The 15,869-nt window shown below is 36.8% G+C and overlaps 2 protein-coding genes across 2 annotated transcripts; both read left to right on the top strand.

The window, feature by feature from the left end:
* The first annotated feature begins 3,775 nt into the window (after nt 1-3,775).
* On the top strand, nt 3,776-4,711 carry LOC105067220 (olfactory receptor 52J3). The gene has a single exon (XM_010952696.3). The coding sequence runs from the start codon at nt 3,776-3,778 to the stop codon at nt 4,709-4,711; it is 936 nt and encodes a 311-aa protein (XP_010950998.1).
* Nucleotides 4,712-13,709: 8,998 nt separating this feature from the next.
* Nucleotides 13,710-14,645, top strand: OR52J3 (olfactory receptor family 52 subfamily J member 3). Its single transcript, XM_074373072.1, has one exon. It carries the CDS (start codon nt 13,710-13,712, stop codon nt 14,643-14,645), a length of 936 nt encoding a protein of 311 aa, XP_074229173.1.
* Nucleotides 14,646-15,869: the final 1,224 nt, after the last annotated feature.

Raw genomic sequence — 15,869 nt, 5'->3', positions numbered from 1 at the left:
TGGGAAATTTCAGCTGCAATGAATGCTCAGGTCACTTGGCAATTGTGAAACAAATGTAGGGATTTGAGAGCGACAGTGAAGTAATAAAGAATGAGACAAATATGTACTGCATATACAGCAAGCTCATCAAATTTCAAATTATTGATTTAATTTAGCAGCAACAACATACTAGATGGCTTGGCATTATAATAATATGCTGATAACTCTGTTTGCCATCTTCTTTTCCCCTTTTCCTATCTCTGCAAAACCAGCTATATGACTATATCAACAACAGCCACAGGAAACACTATCTTACTTATGGTTAAATAAACTTCAAAGTATTATTCTTAAAAAAAAAGAAAATTAGTATGCTCATTTAGGTTAAAGCAAATATGGCTCTAAATAACTCAGACATGGTCAACAGTGACTAAAGTGAACTAAAAAATTAATCACACAGTCACTCACTCACTCACACACATGTACACACATACACACATAGAATCAGCATCTCCTAAACACCTAGGCTATGTGTGTGGCGCTGGGGTGGGGAGAGCTGTAGGGGGATGTACGTGTCATCAGCAAAATCAAAGAAACCATAAAAATGCTCCTGTGAAGTATGTATTAAATGTGAAAACCAGGAACAAGCAAATATTTCATTCATTTATATTTTTGATTTTCTGCAACATATTTAATAAATTACCTCCTTTAGTATGCATATTGGGTGAGCTGCTCCTTAACCAAGGCTATATAATATCTTTTTTTTTGACAATTATAGGTCTAAACAACAGTATTATTTCTTAACTGTCTGTATTCTACATCAATGAAATAGAGTCATAACTGAAATAGGGTCTTTTAATTTCTATCTTTGTCAATGTCCAGCAAAGTGCCTGGAACATATAAGTTGTTCATTGTATGTTTGTTAAGGCATAGTAATTCCAGCAAATTTTGAAGACATGAATATATTTTATGATAAGAAAGCCAAAGAATCTGTGAGTATGTCTGGAAGCTCTCATACATATAGAGTTCACTTGTTCTACATTCTTGGGACATAAAATAAAATCAAGCACAAACAGCAGTCATAAATCATAAAGTAAATGGAGTAGTCACATGTATATTGATAGGATCTAGTTAGGTCCTTACTAAAAGTTATCTGAATGAATAACCCCTTCTAATAAGCACTACTATATTTAGTTCAAACTCAACTCTGGCAATTAGAAAGTCTGTATTAGTAAGACACTACACTGCAAGTGGCAGCAAATCAAATCATATTATCTTAAGCAAACACAGCATCCTTAAGTGGGATATTATAATGACTCACAGACATGAAGTAAAAGTTGCAGGAGCCTGAGGGGCTTCATCACACTTAAGTTCTAGAAAACGTCACTCTCTTCACCTCTCTCTCTTCTTTGCTTCTATCAGTATTCTGAATGAAGCAAGCACAGGGGGTGTGACAAATGGTCACCAATTGGATAAATAGGCAGCGGGGACACTTCTTACATCTCACCCAACAGAGCAGAGAGAACTTTCACTATCAGCTCCACTTGGACATCTAGAAAAAGGACTGAAAATACAGATTACTTAATATTCTTAAATCAGAACTGGTCATAATACCTATGGAAACTCAAAGCAGTTATAAAAGTTTGGAAAAAACTGTCTGTAAAGAGACATAGTGAAATTCAAAGCCAAAAAATAAGCCTTTCTTTCATACTTGTTAAAATATTTGAAATTAAATTAGTGAGTTTATTGTCTATGTAGATCAGTAACCCACAGAACTGGGTCACTTATTCATATTCACGTGGAGATACAATATATCTGGTTTCATATGTATCAAGTATAGATGCCAGCCCTGTGTGTCATATACCTACTTTTTAACTTTTATTTACCTACACTTCAGTTTGCTTCTATATCCCTTGGCCTCTTCTGTTTATGGAGTAGAATCTAGAAGTTTGTGAGCAGTCCCTAAGGACTCAATCCCAGAGCTCTGTGTAAAGTTGGGATTAAAATGCGGTGTATTCTTAGAAATCTCTCCTACGTGCTAGACATCTAATATAAACGTGCCCTCCATGTACTTCTCAGAAAGAGGAATATATGTTGAAATGCTGGGCATATGCCAAGAAATACGGAAGAAAGAGGTGAATCAGCCGCTGATTTCTGGTGAATGGCTGTGGCAGTAAATGGAGAGACACATTGGCAGAGCAGGATAAGGATGGACCATGTGGCCATCCTGCACCAGGTAAAAAAAAATTATGTTTTTAAATGATGATAAGTTATCTTCTAAAATGTTCAGAAAGATCCCAGACATTTAATATCCTTGTGTCAATTGCACTGGGTAAAATAAACTCTGGCAATAGGAAGGCATGTAGTTAGTGGGATCCACTGTTGAAGGTGGACTCCTAGTATTGCTCCAAAATAAGCAACAGGGACACCAAGCCTTGGCCATGGCCATCATCTTTCTACTAGACAGTGGTGTTTTATTTGTCCAGGCTGCCTGTTTTTATAGAACATAAATAAGAGTCAGTGCACATTGCAACACTTGCTCTCTCTCTATTGAACTGAACTCACTAAAGATGGAGAGATTATTTTTTCACCTTTCAATATAGGTTTCCTACATTGAAAAACAAAGAATTTTTTAAAATATAAGAAAGTGAAGCAATGGCAAAGACAAAAGGAAGGATCTTTATGCTTTATTTTGAATTACAACTGCTGTAACACATACCCCATGGTAACTTTCTTTACTTCATTTTGAGTAGCTTGATTCATTCTGTAGCATTGGAAAGCATTTCTCAAGGATCTTTCTCCACTCCCTTTAGATCCTTGCAAAAGTAGATTCTTGTCTATTGAGACACTGCTATACCAGAGAGCTACAAAAAATATCTCCTGTAGTACCAAAACCACCTGAGGCTGTCAGGGTTACCTACCCAGTTGCAGCATATTGAACTGGTAGGAGGAGTAACCAAGCAAGTGCTGGCTTCACAACAGTGGAGAAATTAACACAGGAAAAACTCACAGGTGCTCTGAGAGTACCTCATATGATGTGAATAGTGAACAAAAGAGTATAAATGGCATTACACAACATTCCTTTTCCCTTTTCCAACGGATACTCTGTGTAGCCTGTAAGTCATGAACAATGGGTGTCCCTGCTCCTGGCCAGGCATCTCAAGGGGCCAACACTTGTCTGAGAACATGAAAATATGTCTGTTATAACCTGACTTGGTGTTTGTGGGAGGCTACTCGGCTTGGGTGAGAGTTTTTGTGTATGTCTCTCTATGCCAGTAAATAATGAGGAACCAGAAGAATTCAGGTTTTGATTGTGAGTAACTATACACCTGGATCTATAATTTATTTCCTTATGGATTGCTTAAAACACTTTTGACTGTCTCTATAGTGTATTAACTTGGTCCTACATATAGTCTTGATATTTCCAGTGTCATTCACCAGAGTGGATTTCCTAAAGTAGAATCACCTCCAATAACTTTCATAGTGAATGACAAGCTTTAATTATTAGAAATCTGCATTGAGTTTGCTGCAAGTCTCATGTTTAGAATTTGAGCTCAATCAGCAGGCAGAATAGAAACTCTGAACATCACTTTGACCTGGCCTATCAAATGGCTATGGGGATGATTCAATATATGTCCTTTAGTAACAAGCCTATTTATATAGTAAATATGACATCGACTCTATGCTAAAACAGTGAGCAGCAATTGACATACCAGATTCTTTTCCCTCTGATCTCTCTCTCTCTTTCACTTTTCCCCATACAGGAGGATCAGCTTCACTTCCTTTGATTAGTAACAGAATGATATACCACAACAGAAGCGTTTTTCACCCAACCACATTTTTCCTCATTGGAATCCCAGGCCTGGAAGAGATCCATGCCTGGATCTCCCTGCCTTTCTGCTTTGTTTACCTTGTGGCTTTACTGGGCAATATCACAATTCTGTTAGTCATCAAGATGGAGCAGACCCTCCGGGAGCCTATGTTCTACTTTCTGGCCATCCTTTCAACCATTGATTTGGCCCTTTCAACAACCTCTGTCCCCCGCATGCTGGGTATCTTCTGGTTTGATGCTCATGAGATTAACTTTGGGGCTTGTGTGGCCCAGATGTTCCTGATCCATGCCTTCACTGGCATGGAGGCTGAGGTCCTGGTGGCCATGGCCTTTGACCGCTATGTAGCAATCTGTGCTCCACTCCACTACATGACCATCCTGACATCCCGGGTGCTGGTGGGCATCAGCATGTGCATTGTAATTCGTCCAGTCCTGCTGACACTTCCCATGATCTATCTCATCTACCGCCTACCCTTTTGTCAGGCTCATGTGATAGCTCATTCCTACTGTGAGCACATGGGTATCGCAAAACTATCCTGTGGAAACATCCGCATCAATGGTACTTATGGGCTCTTTGTTGTTTTCTTCTTTGTCCTAAACCTAGTCCTTGTTGGCATCTCCTATATTTATATTCTCCATGCTGTCCTTCGCCTCCCATCCCAAGATGCACGGCTAAAAGCCCTAAGCACGTGTGGCTCCCATGTTGGGGTCATTTGTGTTTTCTATATCCCCTCAGTCTTCTCTTTCCTCACTCACCGATTTGGACACAGCATACCCCGCTACATTCACATTCTTGTTGCCAACCTCTATTTGGTTATCCCACCTTCACTCAACCCCATCATCTATGGTGTGAGGACCAAACAGATACGAGAGCGAGTACTCTGCGCCTTTATTAAGAAATAAGACACCTGGCTGCATTCTTTTACTAAGGATTTCAATACCTCTAGGAAGATTTTTGTGTTCTTGCCTTAACAAGTATCTCCTGGTTCTAATGTATGGCTGCCAGATTGCAATACAAGTTGATTTGTTTCTAAGTGCTGACTAATGGATTCTAAGACTTGTGGGAACTTCATTGAATCTCTCATTCAAAGGCTAATGGGCTGTCCTGAAAGGGAGCTGTGTCACCTCTATTTGCATGTCTTCACACAGGATCTTGATAGCATAAGATTCTTTTTTTTCTGGGGAAAGAATAACAAGTATTGGTGAGGATGTGAAGAATTGAAATCTTTGAAAATTTGTGGTGGGATTGTAAAATGATTTAGCCACTTTGGAGAACACTGGCTGTTCGTCAAAATTTTAAGCATAGACTGACTGCATGATCTTGCATTTCCACTCTGAGGTATATATAGCCAAGAGAATTTAAAACATGCCCACAAAATAGACTTGGACATAAATGTTCATAGTAGCATTATTCATAATAGCCCCAAATTAGAAACAACCCAAATGCCCATTAACTGATCAATGGATAAACAAAGTGCATTATAGCCATATGACGAAATATTATTTGGGCATAAACAGAGATATGAACTAATACATGTTACAAAACGAATGGACCTTGAAAACATGCTGTGAAAGAAATCAGACATCAAAGGCCATATTTGTATGATTCTATTTGTATTAAATATCCAGAATAGGCAAATCCGCAGAGACAGAATGTAGATTAATAGTTGTAGGGATGGGACACTAAGGAATGACTGCCAAAGTTAGGGTTTCTTTTTTGGGTAATGAAACTATTTTGAAATTATATAGTGTAATAGTTTTACAGCTCTGTGAATACGCTAATAACCACTGAATTGTACACTAAAAGGGTGAATTTCATTGTATATGAATTATATCTTGATAAAGATATTTTTAAAATAATATAAACTTTGTGATATTATTCAGATAAAATGTAGAAAAGTTAGACTAATGTATGATGACAGAAAATAGATGACTGATCTGGAAATAAATAAAGTAGGGGTGGAAAGGTGGGACGAATTACAGAAGGACATCAGAAAATGTTTGTATGTGACAGATAATCTTAATTGTGGTGATGGCTGCATGGTTGTTTGTATACATATGTCAAAGCCTCTCAAATAGTAGAATTAAAATTTGTAAAGATTACAGTATGCCAATTATACCTAAAAATGCTATCAGAAAATTTTAAAAATTAAAATGAAAAAACTGAATTCAAAATAAAAACAATGTCAAATACACAAAAGCTAAGGTCATACTATGTTAGCAGAGCTGTAATAAAGGCAATATTAATAAGAGGTCATTGGGATAAGAAAAACTATCCCACATGGAAACATAAAACTATAAAATGTGTTGAAGAGAATTTTGAAAAGTCAAAATAGAAAATAGGTAACAGGAAATGGTGTTTCATTTATTGTTAATGAATTTTTTGAGGTAAATATAGATTCATATGCAGTTGTAAGTAATAAAGAGAAGATCTCTTTTATACCTTGGTCAATTTCCCTCAATGGTAATATTTTGGCAAACTGTAGTATAATATCATAATCAGAATACTGACATTGATACAATCCATCTATCTTACTCAGATTTCCCCAGTTTAACCTTGTACTGTGTGTGTGTGTGTGTGTGTGTGCATGCACGTGAATGTATAGTCTATGGAATTTTATCACATGTATAGATTGTGTATTCACCACTGTCAAGAAATGAACAGTTCCAAGAAAAAAATCCCTCTTGCTGCATTGTTGTAATCAATCAATCAAAACCCTTATACCTTAGCCCCTGCAACCACTAATCTTTCCTTCACTTATAATTTTTTATATTCAAAAATGTTATACGAATGGAATCATCCAGTGTATAATTTTTAAGGGTTATTTTCTATCATTCAGCATAATTCTTTGGGAGTTTATCCAGGTTATTGTATGTACCAAGAGTCTATTATTTTTCCTTGATGATAGGCTGTGGTGCTATGTACCACAATTTGTTTAACCATTCACCTACTGATAGACATCTGTGCTGACTCCAGTTTTTGGTTATTACAAACTGCTATGAACATTCATGCACTGGCTTTTGTGTGAACATATGCTTTAATTCCTCTTGGATAAATGTCCAAGTGTTTGATTGTTGGGTCATATGGTAACTGTATATATAGTTTTATAAGTAACTGCCAAACTTTTTTTCCAAAGCAGCTGTGATTTTAGTTCTCACCAACAAACTATTTGTAATCTGGATTCTTCATGTGGTCACCAGCATTTGGAGTTGCCACTTTTTATTTTAGCCATTCTGCTGAATGTACAGTGATATCCCATAGGTGTTTTAATTTGCATTTCACTGGAGGGTAATGATGTTGAACAACTTCTATTTTTCTTATTTGCCATTGGTATATCTTCTTGAATAAAATGTCTCTTCAAGTATTTTGCACATATTCTAATTGGGATGTTTCTTCTCTTATTGTTGGATTTTGAGTTACTTACATATCCTTTGTGAAATAAGCGGAAATATTTATAATTTTTTGGGGTCTCTTTGGGATGTCTTTTCATTCTCCTCACAGGAAAAAGCCATTTCTAAAAAAAAGATGAAATCTAATTTATCAACTTTTCTTCTTATGAGTCATATTTCTAGTGCTAAATGTAAGAACTCTTGGCCGAGGCCTAGATCTCTAAGATTTCCCCTTCTGCTATTTTCTAAATTTTATAGTTTTACATTTAACATTTATGTTATGATCCATATTGACTTAATCTCTGTATAATATTTAAGGTTTAGTTAAAGGTTAATTTTTCTGCCTACATGTGCTCCTGCAACATCTGTTGAAAAGCTTATTCTTCTTCCACTGAATTGCTTTTGCATCTTTGTCAAAAATTATTTCAGCATATTTATGTGGATCTATTTATGAGTTATCTGTTCTGTTTCATTGATCTATGAATCTGTCGTTCCAATAATTGCTAATTGTCTTGATTACTGCAGGTAGTTAGCTTAATGTCAGGTAAACTGATCCCTTTCACTTTTTAATTTTGTCAACATATTTTAGCTGTTAAAAGACCTGTGTCTTTCCATATAAAATGTACAATGATCTTGTCTATGTCTACAAAAAAAACTTGCTGATTTTTTGGTAAAAATTGAATTAAAATATAGTTTAGTTCGGGGAGAATTTACATCTTTGCTATGTAGAGAATTCCATTCACTAACACAATGACCTTATGTAGAAGATGACCTGTGGGGCTCAAGAGCATGCTCCCCTCTGATCACTAGAACTATATGCTCTAGGGGTGCCCCTTATGTGGGCTGTGTGTATTTCTGTTGTAAGGGTGCTAAGTATTGTGGCACACTGGTAAACAAGGCTGGCTTCTGACCCATTTGGATGTGCTGCCCTGTTTCATGTGGTGGCTGCAGGCCTGCTGAGGTTGGGACAGGCCTTCCTCGACTGGCTAACTTATCAGTCCTGCTGATATTCGGGGCAGGATCCACATACAGCTGGCCAGGGGCATGTGGCTGTTGAAGGCCTGCTGGTGGGCAGGGAAAATGCCTGACACTAACAGGCTAGAGGGAGAATTCCAAAATGTTGCTTGCTAGTGGCATGGTCATCGCCACTGAATGAGTTCCTAAACATAGCTGCTGCCAGCTTTCCTGTCTCCGGGGAGTCCCAGTTGCCTCTTTCCTCTCTAGGAGGCTGTTCAAGGTCAGCAAGTGGGCCTGACCCAGGCTCCTTTCAAATTACTGCCTCTATGCTGAGACATGGAGAATGTGAGATTTCATATGTGCATTTAAGAGCAGATTCTCAGTTTCCTATAGCCCTCCAGCTCTCCCAAAGTTAAGCCTCTCTGGTTTTCAAAGTCAGACTTTCTGGGAGCTCCTCTCCCCAGTGCTGAACTCCTGGCCTGGGAGTCCAACGTGGGGTTTAGACTCCTCACTCTTTGGGGAGGACCTACTGTGGTTATGATATTCTTCACATTTGTGGGTTCCCTACCTGGGATGTGAATCCTGCCTGACTATATACCTCATCTCCACCCCTCCTACCTATCTCATTGAGCTCTTTATCCTCAGTTCTGGAAAGTACTTTCTGCTAGTCATTCTCATAAATAGTTGCTCTGTAAATAGTTGTAATTTTGATGTGCCCTTAGGAGAAGGTGATTTTAGTGTCTTCTAGCTGCTTGGCAACATGCATAGGACTCCTTTACTGACCTAGGGGCAGAGTTGTTTCCAATTCAGTGTTTGATATCTCAGGAGTAAATCCAGAGTGAGAATCAGAAGGCTGGCTGAGAAAGTAACATGTGGCTTAATGAGGACATTCCATCCATTTCTTCACATGGGGAAATTTTTATTCTCTTCATAAAAGTAATTCCCACCCATTTTCCCATAACCCTTTGCAATAAGTTCTGGGGTTCCTCTTCTAAATAGGACCAAAACAGAACAACGTAGTTTGTACTACATTGTGATAGTATGGAACAATGTAGGTTGACTGCAGGCAGTATCAGAATAAGCCTGCGATTGTCTTCTGCACCCAGTAAATGGGAACATGAAAAAGAGACACGATCGCACATCATGAGTCAGAATGCAAGTTCAAGCAGAACCATGCAGGCTAGTTGATAGTGTGGATATCAACTCCTCAGCCTCCCAACTATCTCTGAAAATAAGAAACCAGAACCATTACTATGGTTAGAGAGACCCACTCACTGAAATGAAGGGTAGGGTTGAGGTGCCTTAGCAGGCACTCAGAAGAAGCAGTGCCAACCTCATATACATATATTTTCAGGTGTGTTTGTAGTTACAAGCACATGATAAGTGAAGACCTTACGGTATGCTTCTGGAAACTTCTATAGGCTTATTGAAACAAAATAGGCTCAAGATTAAACTAAACAGAAAAAGGAGATGGTATAATATATTGAATAATAGCACAGAGTTTGGAATCAGACATTTGGGTTCAAGTTCGGTCTTTGTGACTTTCTAGATGTACATCCTTAGGAAAGTTGCTAACTTTTTCTATAGCTCAAGTTTTCCATCTGTATAATGGAAATAAGCCTAAGATCTATGTCACAGAGCTGTTTTGAGGATTAAAGAGATTAACAAAGTAAAAAGCATTTTGAAGATATCTTGTGTATACCTCTTACTTAATAACACATTAAATAAAAGCAGCCCTAACTAGAGCAAGGGGATAAGGGCCCCTGATAGGAAGGTTTCACAGGGAAAAATGTGGTTAAGTGTGATCTTTAAGACATCATGAATTATAAGTAAGAAAATAAAACAAAACAAAAACCTGATCTTACTTACTTAAACATTAAAGGGAATTTCGTCTCACCTTAAAACAAAATAAAAATGGTTTGAGTTCCTTGTCACAGACAAGTTAAGAAGTTGGTCTTATTTTTTTGATACCAAGGAACAAGTTCCTTTCAGTATTTCAGGGTTGACATTCTGTGACTCATCTTGATTCTAAGGCTGGCTCTCGCATGATTCTGAGACATCTACCAGCAACTACTCAGAAATAGATGCTTCTTCATTCCCAACCAATAAAAAAAGGGTATGACTTTGTCTAATGTTTCTCAGCTCATGTCCTAAAATTAACTTCAATTGAACTTATCAGTTACATGCCCATGATCTCCAAGAAAATGCCATATTCAAAATTTGACTTGAAAAATATATTTGGAGATACATATATTCAATACTATACATACATACATATACATGTATATACACATATATGTATATAACTGAGCTCCAAGAAAATCTCATATTCAAATATATATTTCAAAAATGTATTTAAATATACATATTTGAATATATACACTCATGCATATACATGTATATACATATCTATACACATATATGGAAATTTTAAATTTCCAGAGATTGTACTCTCAGGTTTGAATGGAAAGACAAGAGTCAAAAGGATTTAACTTCATGCTTTATAGTCTGTGTTTTAAATCTTAAGGCTGATAATATGCTTTTTTTCTTAAGTATTATCTAAGATATTTGCTTAAGTGTGCAGTAGAGATAGGATTCTTCCACTCAAAATAAATTTATTCTAGTGAGAATAAGAAATATATATATATTTATATATATATAATTTGACTAAAAAACTAAAGAAAAAATCTTTAAGATAAATGAGAACTCTCAAACCAAATGTTATGGACTTAATGTCATGAGAGATTTCTCAGTATGGTTTATTATAGGTCCAAGGTTTATGAAGGTGGTTTTGTGAGCTAAATTCTATTTTAATTAACCACTTCAAATGTGCCAGGTATTGTACCAAATGCCTGATATTCACTACTTAATTTATTCTTCAAAATATCCATTGCTATTGGTACTATTATCATCCCTAATTTTCCAGTTGAGGGTTCTGAGACATAGAGATATTAATAGATCACTCGTGGTGATGTTGCCACTACATGGGAATCCAGTATTTGAACTGAATCAGGTCAGTTTCAGGGTTGGTTATTTTTACTACTTCTCTCTATGGCCTCTGTGATATAGATATGAATAATTGTCAAAGGGGAAGAGAGAGAGGAACAATCATTGACTGAGGACAGTGGGACAAAAGACTCACAGGTTGGAATCCATAGAGCTAAGCATTCAATGAACCTAAAACACCCAGTCAGTGAAGGGGGACAGAGAGAACTAAGTCTGAAAATGGAGTCTCTCATGCTAGGTTAATTATGTTTGAACTTAGAATATGGATTAAGTACTATTTTATCTGGAAAACAGCAATCCTTAGAATTTGACTGCAAAATCTTACCTAGAGGGGCATGACTGTTTCTCTCTCTGCTATATACAAATGATCATATCTGTGCCTTGGTACCACATTTATAATTTTCTCTACATAATTTCCTATTTGTGTTACTTTCTCTTGAGCTTCTGTTTTTCTAAACCATAGTCTAAGGGTTTTGTCAGCAATCTCAGAGGATTCGATCTCAAGGCACCATTTACAATAGAAAACTGAGTTAACTTGTTTTTTCCAATGCTATAAGCAGCTAGAACTTTAATATAAAACTTCTCTCTTTGGATTATATTAAAAAAAAACAGGCATAGATTTTTTTACTGCTTGATCATCACCTTGTGTCTCTATTCCTGTGGAAGAATGAAGTATCACGGGTGAATTTTCCTTTGATTTAGGTATGTGTTGCAGTCAAATGAGAGAGATAATCACTGGTGGCTGAGAACTGCCACCTTGATACAATATACATGATGTAGTAGTCCAATTTCTGGATCTAACAGTGGGGAAAATCTTGCAACTTTTAAATAGAGATTGAGTATCTAAAAATATCTAGAAGATCCAAGGCATTGAAAATCTATTTACAAAATGGTTATATAGTTGGTTGATAAAGTAGAATTTCTGCTTCTGCTATAGGTGATAGGGATTGGATGACATGGACTTATGAAGCATGATGGAAATCTGAGGTTAGAAGTGGCATGTTATTGAGGGTTAATTTTCAGAGATGAACCAAAGGTAGGCATCATGAAGTCTAGAAGGCTTGGTTTTGGCCAGTACCCTGCCAGTGGGCAATGACCATTACCTGGAAGTTTCAGTTTTTAAAAAATACAAATATGGGAGCATTACAAAATACAACTCTCTCTTTTTCTCCCTCCATCTCTCTCTCTCTCACACACACAAACACACGCACACATGCACACACACACACTCGCTCTCAAACTTCAGAACATATATAACATTTATTTTTTCACCCATATGTATTTCCCATGGAAATATAGAGTTACATAAAGGGTAAGAACAGAAGTCTGTCCTTCTTTATCCTCATCTTGGATTACTCTGCCTTAAGTTAGAGACCCAGAGAAAGGCTCTTTATTTCATTATTTGAGTTTATGGGGCTTCTCCTGACTGCTTCTCCATCATTTTGAAGGCATTGCGAAAGCACACTTCTCTATTTCCTTTAGACAATTACAGAAAGTAATTCTCTCTTCCATTAGATTTTGTTATTCCAGACAGTTTTGTGATGCTCAAAAATGCCTTCCTCAGGTCCATAACAACCTGAAGCCTTCTGGGTTGTCCTGTACTCACATTTCCAGTGTCTTAATCAGGCAGAAGGAGTGAACCAAGTACTAGCTAGTTCTGCAGCAGTGGTAAAATGAGCAGGTTTTCTCTGAGGACCTGATGTAGAGTGGAAAGTGAATGAAGAAGTTTTCAAATACCACTAGGAACCACCACAACCATAGCACTAAAAAATGAGCCTCTATGAAATGGAATGGTCTTGGGAAAATAGAGACATCAATGAAAATCTACAAAAGTTTATTATTATATTTCTTTCTCGGCTCTTTTCAAGTACGGAGGTATGTGACTAGCCAGTGTGTGCTCCAGAGTGTCTGTGCTTTTCTTTGTGATAATATGTATCTCTGATACTTTGTTGCAGTCTTTTAAACAGGATATTACGTATGGTTTTGGTATTTTCTCTGTGTCAATAAATGATGAATGGATCATTAGAAAGTTTCTGGGTTTTCAACAAATGATGAATGGATCATTAGATAATTTCAGGGTTTTCTAAGTATGAGAGTGTCGTACATTTGTGCCTATGACTTTACTTTCTCATCTATCTGTCTCCTTTTGGGTTATGCCTGCATTTCCATATGTGTATCATTGATTTTTCATGTGACCCTCTTTAGAGAAGGACTTCACAAAAGATACGGGGAATACTAAATTATTCCATACATAATATTATGTCCTATATCTTATAACTCTGCCATGGGTATGCTGATAAACCTTACATGTTAAAAAAATTAGGATTAAATCTGTCTAAGGATTAAGCCCTTTGAGACATGCCCCAAATGAGAATGGTTCAATTTAGAAATTAAAAAGAAAATTAATATAACCTTCGAAATAGCAAACTTTTTCATGTTCACCATATATAGAAGCACTAAGGTAATAATTTTCATAACTATTTCTTACTCAACTTTTTTTTTCCTCCTCCTAGGAGTGACAACATCTCCTACTCTGTTATTTGGAAGGATGTTTTATCACAATAGGAGTTTTTTTCACCCAACCACATTTTTCCTCATTGGAATCCCAGGCCTGGAAGAGGTCCATGCCTGGATCTCCCTGCCTTTCTGCTTTGTTTACCTTGTGGCTTTACTAGGCAATGTCACAATTCTGCTAGTCATCAAGATGGAGCAGACCCTCCGGGAGCCTATGTTCTACTTTCTGGCCATCCTTTCAACCATTGATTTGGCCCTTTCAACAACCTCTGTCCCCCGCATGCTGGGTATCTTCTGGTTTGATGCTCATGAGATTAACTTTGGGGCTTGTGTGGCCCAGATGTTCCTGATCCATGCCTTCACTGGCATGGAGGCTGAGGTCCTGGTGGCCATGGCCTTTGACCGCTATGTAGCAATCTGTGCTCCACTCCACTACATGACCATCCTGACATCCCGGGTGCTGGTGGGCATCAGCATGTGCATTGTAATTCGTCCAGTCCTGCTGACACTTCCCATGATCTATCTCATCTACCGCCTACCCTTTTGTCAGGCTCATGTGATAGCTCATTCCTACTGTGAGCACATGGGTATTGCAAAACTATCCTGTGGAAACATCCGCATCAATGGTACTTATGGGCTCTTTGTTGTTTTCTTCTTTGTCCTAAACCTAGTCCTTGTTGGCATCTCCTATATTTATATTCTCCATGCTGTCCTTCGCCTCCCATCCCAAGATGCACGGCTAAAAGCCCTAAGCACGTGTGGCTCCCATGTTGGGGTCATTTGTGTTTTCTATATCCCCTCAGTCTTCTCTTTCCTCACTCACCGATTTGGACACAGCATACCCCGCTACATTCACATTCTTGTTGCCAACCTCTATTTGGTTATCCCACCTTCACTCAACCCCATCATCTATGGTGTGAGGACCAAACAGATACGAGAGCGAGTACTCTGTGTGCTTATTAAAAAATAAGGACCCTTGCCTCCTTTGTTTAAGAAGCATTTTGATCCAGCAAGAAATGTTGGTTTGTTCTTTGAGCAAAGACCTTTCTCTGTCAAAATTTAGTGCTGCCAATTCCATTCCAGGGGATTTATTTGATCTTGGCTCCCTATTGATTCTGTGGTTGGAATAGTCTTCAAAATATTTTAAGTTCAAGGACTGATTTCTATTGTGACAGTGAGAACTGTTTGCATTACTTCATTTTGAGTGAGCGTGAATAGTCCAAGCAATGACCTTTCCTATCATTATTCTTGTTAACATTGCTTTTCCCCCCTAGATTTTAAGGTCTCTATTTTTCCCTTAGCTTAAAAGTAAGACAAGGAAACATACAACAAAGCACTCTGTTTCCATAATGTGGAATTAAAAACTATTGTTACTATGATTTATTTATCTTAAATGGTATTTTTAATCAAATATATGAGGGATTTAAGTTGAAATAACCTATGACTACTACTCCAATCTAGTTTCAGTTTTTTTTTTTTTTCTCATCCTCAGAGACAGAGTGACTACCACATGCTTTTTAAAAAATCTTTCTTAGAGTCTAAATTTATCATTTTAAATTCAATAATTTCAGTGGGGGGAGGTGGATGTGGAATTTTAATTTTTAATTCATATGGTAATGTACTGTGTATTATTTCACAGACAATTGTTGCACTTAATATTAAATTTAGAGATTATCTGTGTTGATACATGTGGGATATAGTTATTTCCTTTTGAAATGTAGTAGAAACTTTCATTTGCATTTTACTTATCTCTTCAACTTTTGGTGATATGTATAATATTTTAGTTACTTTTAATTTAGAATCAATGTTGTGACATACTTTTTGTGCATATTTGAACATTTTCTAAAGGTTGTATACTTAGAATTGTTAGGTAGTAGGTTACTGATTGAATGGATCATATTCTTGCTTCTTGTATTTGTTTCTTATTTATTGTAATTTCCTTCCCACTTCACCAAATTTTTTGCCTAGCTTCCTAAAAGTCTCATCACAGAGTTATTTGAATGTATTTTGCATATCAACACTTTCCTATGAACTCTTTATATTTACTTTATTTTTATATGGTAGATTAAATTTTTGTCTAATTTTTTATTGAAGTATAGTCAATTTACAATATGTTAATTTCTGGTATACAACATAGTGATTCATTTTTACATATATATTCTTTTTTATTATATGGCATTACAAGGTATTGAAT

The sequence above is a fragment of the Camelus bactrianus genome, chromosome 10 (assembly GCF_048773025.1).
Source record: "Camelus bactrianus isolate YW-2024 breed Bactrian camel chromosome 10, ASM4877302v1, whole genome shotgun sequence".
Classification (NCBI taxonomy): Eukaryota; Metazoa; Chordata; class Mammalia; order Artiodactyla; family Camelidae; genus Camelus; species Camelus bactrianus.
The sequence above is the reverse complement of the archived record's forward strand: the minus strand, read 5'-3'. Positions and strand labels throughout refer to the sequence as shown.

Coding starts and splice junctions, on each gene's coding strand:
- LOC105067220 (XM_010952696.3), top strand. CDS start 3,776: ATGATATACCACAACAGAAGCGTTTTTCACCCAACCACATTTTTCCTC.
- OR52J3 (XM_074373072.1), top strand. CDS start 13,710: ATGTTTTATCACAATAGGAGTTTTTTTCACCCAACCACATTTTTCCTC.